The 7,993-nt window shown below is 43.0% G+C and overlaps 1 protein-coding gene across 2 annotated transcripts; it reads left to right on the top strand.

Annotated features, from left to right (window-relative positions):
• The first annotated feature begins 451 nt into the window (after positions 1–451).
• On the top strand, positions 452–7,097 carry zfyve27 (zinc finger, FYVE domain containing 27). 2 transcript variants are annotated; one of them, XM_070917388.1, is made up of 13 exons: positions 452–742; positions 1,750–1,981; positions 2,118–2,188; positions 2,297–2,483; positions 3,348–3,443; positions 3,825–3,937; positions 4,031–4,149; positions 4,559–4,630; positions 4,919–4,939; positions 6,196–6,337; positions 6,462–6,508; positions 6,632–6,713; positions 6,869–7,097. In XM_070917388.1, exons 2-13 carry the CDS (start codon positions 1,752–1,754, stop codon positions 6,937–6,939), a joined length of 1,251 nt encoding a protein of 416 aa, XP_070773489.1. In that variant the 5' UTR covers positions 452–742; positions 1,750–1,751; the 3' UTR covers positions 6,940–7,097. The 2 variants fall into 2 exon arrangements, with proteins under 2 accessions (XP_070773489.1, XP_070773498.1); XM_070917397.1 differs by lacking the exon at positions 4,919–4,939.
• Positions 7,098–7,993: the final 896 nt, after the last annotated feature.

Here is a 7,993-nt window from a genome sequence, read left to right as displayed (position 1 = left end):
TCGACTGTGCAGAATGACGTCTGTGCAGAGTTTGACACGTGAAGGCTCACATTCATCTGCTTAAGATGGAAAGTTTCTCTCTGCTCACCTTAAATCTGAGTTTAAGGGTCGTACATACAAGCAAGATTCTGTGACATCACAGCTACAGTGCACAGGCAGCGAAAATGGACTTTTCAATGAAGTAGGAGACATTTTATGTCCAGGAGTTAAACTTCAATAATGAAAAATATTAGCATATTTATAGATTCTGGAGTATAATGTGAGGGTAGCCATGTTTATTTATTTTTCAACATGATCTGCATGTACGTCCTCCGCGCTAAATGCCATTTTAGGAAGTCCAGATCAGTTAAACTCTGCAGCCAGTGATCATCCTACTCTGTGATCGACTGTATCGTACTCGATCCTTTTCTGCTATCAATTACTCCGCCTAGATTAGACGAGGAAGCGGACGTACTCGGAACAACACGGAGCTAACCAAGCTAGCAGGGACCAACAAAATACCCGCTTTGCCCGTCGGGTTTTCTCCGCAGACAACTGGACAGTTTTGTGAACGGCCTCGTTTCGACAGGTGAACTCACGAGCAGGAGGACAAGTTGCTGTCATGGTGACCGCGCCGGTTGAATTTGGAGGCTCTTCCTTCCTCCGGGCTGATGATGTCGGTGGCACTCGCTAGTTACGCCTGAGCTCTTCTCAGCGCTGCTGCTGCTTCACAAGTTGGCTGTTGTTGGACACTCAGCTCGGGGTAAGTTATCTCCTTCATACCCGGAAGATAGTATTAGCTGGGCTGCAGTAGCAATAATATAAATATAGTGTCCTTCTGTTAGCAAGCCAAGTTAACTTTCCTGTTTGTCAGCATCTCGCAGGCCACAGCACTGATTTAAGGAGACGCTGTCTAACGTTAGGTGCTTCTTTGCGTGGCTGTTCACGGCCACGATGAGCAGTTGACTTACACACATTAATTGTATTGCAAAGGAGGATGGTCAGGGATGGAGTGCACTCGAAAAAATGACTCCTGTAGTTACAGGTTAGGATTGCTTGTGTTCAGAACAAGAACAAGAAAAAGTTAAAGTAGCTGTTTTGAAGACTGTACTAGGTACCTGTTTTTTACGGTCATCTTGACAATAACGCTTTAAAGTGAACACACTTTGCTAATCTCTTGCTAACTCAGTGATGCTTTCAGAAGTGTTCACACAGAATTGTGTGGTTTCCACTTCATTTCAATTTGGCACACAAAAAGACATGCTCACGCAAACTGCCGTCTCTTTGTGGCACGTAAGTAAAATACAGCGTGTATCAACAGCCTCGTAAAATACACAGACTAATAAACACGTACTTTATTACGCGGCTTATGGTGGCTGGATCCAAATGTAAAATGTAATTGTACTGTTTCAGCCGACACTACGGCCAGCATGGTCAAATAGAGTGCAGCCTGTGTTGCACCCACACCTAACTGTGATGTCACGGTGTACTGACACACCCTGGAGTACACTTCACCATCACTGCAGAAAGATTCTGTTAAGTCTTGAGCCAGGCTACAGTCTCCTGACCTCTCCCCACCTTCTGTACAGGCAGTTTCAAGTTGTACTTTTCATGTTTGCCTGTCTAGTCTCACTGGGACCGAGTTGTGAAATTGGTTTGACAGGATCCAGAGTATGTCTCTTTCGGGGACAGTGACAATAGCAAGTCAGGAATCTTTCTGTCCTATCACCCTCTGAATCCTGCCTGCGTTCTTTGCCTCTCTCTGAACAGGAATGACGATGCACGGCGTGTCCCAGGACCCCTCTCAGGGTACAGGGGAAGGGGGGGAGGTTGTACACATGTTCTCTAAAGAGACCCCTGGGTCTCCAGATGCCTCCGAGTTGGGGAGCCCGCGGTGTACACCAAACTTTGACCTCCTCAACATGGTGGTGTCCTATAAGAGAATGGCTCTGTTTCTAGAACCAGTTGCAGATGCAGTGGAGCTGACTCGCTTCCTGCTTGGGTGTGTATGTGTGTTTGTCTTTGGCCTGTTTGAGCATCATATCACATAATTGTTTTTGGCCTTGAGTAGTAATGGCAGGAAGCCATATTTATAGTGGAGTATTCAATTCCATCTGCTTTTTTTTCAAATCCCTCAGATGGAAGATGCCACTGTGCTCTCTGCTTGTCTGTGTATTCCTCAACGTCTTCTTCTGCACTGTTAATGAAGGTAAGATGAGGCATTAGGCATTAATATTGATCCAGCTTTTGTTTGGTGTTTTAAAAGACACTTGAATCATTTATTAACTTGCTGTTGTGTCTGCCTCTCTGGTATCAGTTGGTTGGTTCACAGTGGGTGTGGTGGCACTGACGGCACCTGCTGCCCTGGGTTACCTGCAGGACAGGTGTGGGGGCAGAGCCTCAGACGCTGAGCTCCAGAGGAGGCGCTACCACGCTGTGCACCGCAGAGACCTGCAGACGGTGCATCTCACCAAACAGGAGGCCATGCTGGAGGTCAAAGATCTGTAAGATGGACAATGCAGGGGATGGGATTATGTGCTGCAGGGCTGCATCTAACGATTATTTTCTCCATCAATCGTTAATCGTCTTTATAGTTTAAAAAAAATGCCAATTACGTGTTCCTGAAACCCTTGAAGGAGATGTCCTTAATTTTATTGTTTTGTCTGCCCAACAGTCCAAAACCAAAAAATATTCAGTTTACTATCACATAAGACAAAGAAAACATTGCATCTTCACATTTGAGAAGCTTAACTTGATGTTTGGTATTATGGCTTGAAATTACTTAAAACAATGAATTGATTATAAAAATTGTCAAATCATTTGTCAAATCATTGTTTCAGCTCTAATGTGCTGTATGTGTGTGTGTTTCTGCATTTAAGCTGGACCTGAATTTAATTAACGCCACGTCGCAGTTACTTTTGTAAATACTTGTTGGTTACAGTGGTGGCGTTTTCACATTCACTGTTTCTCACCAAACATAAAGTTATCCTCGAGGCCTTACACGCTTGTTTAATTAATTTCCTTCATCACAAAACATTTGCAAAGCTGTCTAAAAAAAGTTCTTACAGCTCTGTGTGTGGTCACACACTCCACAGGATTCCTTTTAAATTAGCTTGTTTTCTTTGTTTTATACCATTATAAAATAAGTGATTTGTAAATATAGACATGTTTTCATTATTTAATTAAAAATAGTGAAAATGTTAATGAGTTGCCCTTTTTGCAACAGGTTTACAAACTGTGGCTTGTACCGACAAGCAGGTCATATGTACACGTGACATTTGTACATGGTATTTGTTCAGTTATGGGTTGAAGTGTGTCTTTGTTCTTGTAGTGTTTGTGGGTGTGCTTATGTTTCTTGTCTTCACCAGGTTAAAGCACCTGGATGACATGCTGTCCTCTGCCTGCCTGTCTGCAGAAGCTATTTACAAGGTCCTGTACTGGGACAACCACACCAAGTCGTCAAGGTCTGCATCTGCACACACACACACACACACACACGCACACACACACACACACACATTCACAACACTTCAGTTATTCTTTGTTGCTGTGCTGATGTTGTTATTGACCACATTTACATGGACTTCCTAGCAGCATTTTGTGATTACCTTAAACCAAATAAGGTCATATTCGGTATAAGCATAATTAAATAGAGACATGGAGTGTCCTAGTTTTAGTTAAATACACTCTCTCTCTCTGTGGTATGTTGTTTAGACAGAAAGCATCTTAATTTAAATACTGTTTTATTATTTTATTGTTACAGCATTAACTACATTAATGTTAGAATGTACTGGCTGATAAATACTTATATGGTGGTTTCTCCGTTTTGTGATATCTCCCTCCAGGTTCTATGCAGGGATGTTAATACTGGTGTGTCTGCTCTATGTCGCTCCCGTGGGCTGGATGCTCGCTGGGCTCAACAGCGTCATCTTCCTGTGGAACAGAGACTTCTGCAGAGGTTAGTTCATCCCATCTGGAAGAAGCCATCGCTAAACACTAACTCTCATTTAAGAGAGTGAAGCTAAAGTGTTGTTTGTTCCTGTGGTTCCAGTGTTGTTGGACCTCAGGAAGCTGTCCTGCATTGGTCAGGCCCAGACCTCCGAGGGGGCATGTGAAGAACAGGAACAGGGCAACTTGTTGGACAGGACCCCCACACCAACTAGTCTGGAGGTAAGGGGAAGGAGCATGATGGAGACTGCATGTGGGTTTGAATACCGAAGGATTTAGTCTTTGTGATTTACATTAAAATCAACCATGGCTTTAAGCTTCTTACCCAGTTTATCCCATGCTCTCAATGTATTTATCCAGTACGAGTAACGCAAATCCATGCACAGATTTGCTCCATCCATACGTGACCGTGAATCACTTCGCTGATCAAAAATAATCAAGGTGACCAAGGTTCAAGAATATCAGTTGATCATCCTACAGTTTATAACATCCTCCTGTTTCTTGAACAGCTCAGATAGATCAGTTATAGCACGACCTGTCTGGGGAGCTGATCCTGGGACCACCAGGGATTCAGGCGTATACTCTTTAGCCCAGTATTTATTTACTAATTTATGTATGTGTGTGATGACAGGACCTGTCCCCTGGCAGTGTGGAGGAAGCGGAGGAGGCGGAGCCTGATGATGAATTCAAGGACGCCATTGAGGTAAATGTTGTCTGTGTTTTTTCCCCCCTAAATTTGTAGTAAGTAAGTACAATGGCTATGGAAAGTAAATTGACTGAGTGTCACAGTCTTCATGGATAATTAAAGTCCACTATAATGGAGATTAAAGTGTGCAACAAGTGACAAGCTTTGAATATGTTCTGAAGCCACAGTATAAAAAATATTTGAATCACAATTGTCGGAGCTTTGCCATCGTGTGGTGGAAAAAAAATCTGATGATGTATGTCCTGTTACTTCCTGTATTTTTTCTCTGCTGTCCTCTGAACTCAGGAGCATTCAATGTCCCTGCAGGTGAGTGTCGCCCCCCTCTGTTTAGAAGAGGCTAATGCACTGCCACCCAGTTAACTGCTTGACACATGAGCAACGACTTCATGTGTTATAAGCTGGTGACCTTGTGGTGTAGTTCTTGCTTTGCCCTTTGAAGCATGGTCTTGGGTATGTCCCTGTGTAATCACACTGAGTATCAGTGTTTGTGGGTAATGTTGTTCTCATGTGCTGTTCTGCTTCCTGATTAGGAAACCCCTTTGGTCATAGTGGTAAGTGGATTTCCCAGCACTTCCCATCCATCCATCCGTTCATGTGCTTGTTCCCTTGGCACGAGATATGCGATAGTGATGACAGTAATCCCATCATGCAGTGCTCATTCATTTCTAGTCCGCATGACTGCCATTGCTCATGAGCCATTTTGCATTAGTGAGATCAGCTTTTCCTTCCTCAAACCATTTCAGTCAGATTCATGTTTTGCAGTGTTTGTGTGTTTTGATTGAAAGCACATTAAGAACAAGCGTTTTGCATAGAGGCGTATTCTTAATTTACCTGCAACATGTGATACTTATAATAGTTACTGCATGATATCATATAGTTTTTGATTGGCAGACTTTTGTAGTTTGTAGATATGCTGTTCAACACACAGGAAGCAGAAACCTGTTTTCCCTGTGTTCCCTAAAAGCCCTGTTTGTTGAGGGTGGATGGTTTTCTTTGGAAAACTCCCTGGTCCTCCATCTTGTAAAGTCGTAGATGTTCCTTTCAGCGGATTGGGTTGTTGCAACCTGATTGCCTTGCCATTGGTTTCCAGAAATAGATCTTTTGACAAGTCTTATTTGGGGAACATGCAGGTAGATATAGAGATAAAAACAATGCTTATTATGGTCAGCATTATTAGGATATAATGATGCAAACTGTTTTTTTCTCAGCTCTTCAGGTGATTTGGTGTCCTTATGTTTGGCAGATACATCAAGTCCAGCTGTATAAGCATGCGTACTGTGCATGTATTTTTCCTCTAAATACAATGGTCTATCTCCCTAGTAGTCCTACTAGCTGCCATCATCATCATGCTTGATTTATTTGCCAAACATCTATTAGTCAAACTGGCTGAAATCATCACTACGAATTTTATCCAGTTTAGCCTTATTGCTGAGTTTGGCTCTGTTTCTTGGCCAGGTTTTCATACTCCAAAAGACCAACTCCAGTTACTGTAGCTTACACAGTAAGTAACTGCCTTTTTCCTTTGTCCACCCCCCTCCTCCCTCCTCCTCCCTCTCCCTAAGGAGGATGATGACGGGCCTCTTGGAGCTCCCGAGTATGACACCATCTCTGAAAATGGTCTCTTGAGCCGCAATGAACCAATACGCAGCAAGGTGTCCAAACTGACAGAGAAACTGCGTAAACGCTACCCCACCACCAGCACAGGTCAGTCTGCTCTGACTCATCCACTGCTTTATTTTCTCTTGTTATACCTCAGTGACGAAAGAATTAGTCTCATATCTTATTTTATTTTATATTTCACCACACTGTCTTATCTTTTTCTCCAAAGGCAATTGTTCTAGTTGCAATGCCGTCTTCTCAGTGCTGAAGAAAAGGGTGAGACTGAAAACCTGTGACAAGAACTGGGGATAATTTTAGGCATCACGTCATCATCATATTTAATTTTGTATTACTGTTCTATTGGCACGAGCTTCAACACTGTGTCTCTTCATATTACAGAGGAGCTGCAGTAACTGTGGCAACAGCTTCTGTTCCCGATGCTGTTCGTTCAAGGTGCTGAGATCTTGCATGGGGGCTACAGGTGAGAAGGGGAAAAAATTGGGATCATTTAAACGTTTTATTGTTGGACAGATGGATGAAATTACATGCCAGTTGCATCACATCATATTATCATGTCTCTGTTGCTCTTACTCATCTGTTCTTTGACTTATTCTCTTTTCATTGTTTCTTCATCAGCTCCAGAGGCCCAGAGAGAGACTGTGTTTGTTTGTGCTGCCTGTAATTCCTCTCTCAGCAAGTTACAATGAGCTGGCATGTCAAACTTGTCTCCCAGCAGCCAGCTGGAGGTTGTTCACTGTTCGCCCCCGTGCCCTACTCCAAGTCACTCAAACCCTAACACATGCCTTGGTTTTCAAGTTAAGGCACTTCTATCTGTCAAGATAACTCCTGTGTTGCCAAGAACCCCCCCCCCAATGCCTTTACCAGTCGCATCCCTCTTTAGCTACTTGTGTTGCATATGGGACTTCTACTGTAATGTGTTAAATATTTCCTGTTTCAACTCTCAATGAAGAACTGGACCTTATGAATCAATGAGACTTAATACAGAGCACAATGACTCCAAAATCAAAAGACCTGGCGCAGAGTATGCAGGGTGGAGGCCAGGTTTGGGCTGGTGGTGTCAGGTGATACAAATAAGCTTATAGGTTGTAAGTGGTTTTTCTTTTACTTTGCCTCTCCACAAAGTTGATTCCACTTGAATGTTGACATCTTCAGCCCCGTGTAGCAGTTTAACTGTACTGTAATGCTGAGAGGTCTCTTATGAATGAACAAGACTAAGGCCAGCACTGTGTACATATGGCATGTTTTTAGATTGGTGATGAATACGATTGTGTGAGCAAAGACTGGCAGTGCGAATTCACTTTGTTCAGATGAACAAAATAATGGAGTTATGACCAAAAGAATCTCTACATTTGGCTTTGATTGCCACAGTGTGCGCAGGCACGATACACTTTGACCTGCAGCTGGTCAACAATGTCATGTGATTAGTTCTGGGTTTGTCCAAGTCAAGACAATGTTTTTGATTTTCTTGTTGTTTTACTGGTTGTGTCTGCTGCCAGTGCAACCCACATGCTCCTCTTGTTGGTATGCACATTATTTACCAGACCTCAAGTTGGTAAGTATACAAGCTCAGAGGGCCATATTCAAGAGCAGTTTTCAGTAAATGCCAAATTTGATTGTAGGGGCAGTTCTGCCACTGAAATACAGGAAAACTCACTTAAAGTTTGCTTTTTTAGATGGTGTTCCCACCAGCTAGAGGAGCTTACAGGACTTAAGGGGAATGGATATAACATGCCATCAAAC

This window comes from Enoplosus armatus, chromosome 2, assembly GCF_043641665.1.
Source record: "Enoplosus armatus isolate fEnoArm2 chromosome 2, fEnoArm2.hap1, whole genome shotgun sequence".
NCBI lineage: Eukaryota > Metazoa > Chordata > Actinopteri > Centrarchiformes > Enoplosidae > Enoplosus > Enoplosus armatus.
This window is presented reverse-complemented; position numbering and strand designations above follow the sequence as displayed.

What these genes read in the sequence shown, in the direction of transcription:
- zfyve27 (XM_070917388.1), top strand. Translation starts at nt 1,752, where the DNA reads ATGACGATGCACGGCGTGTCCCAGGACCCCTCTCAGGGTACAGGGGAA. An exon ending in CTTCTGCACTGTTAATGAAG is followed by an intron (nt 2,189 to 2,296) that starts GTAAGATGAGGC and finishes CTCTGGTATCAG; the next exon opens with TTGGTTGGTTCACAGTGGGT. An exon ending in CTACCCCACCACCAGCACAG is followed by an intron (nt 6,338 to 6,461) that starts GTCAGTCTGCTC and finishes TTTTCTCCAAAG; the next exon opens with GCAATTGTTCTAGTTGCAAT.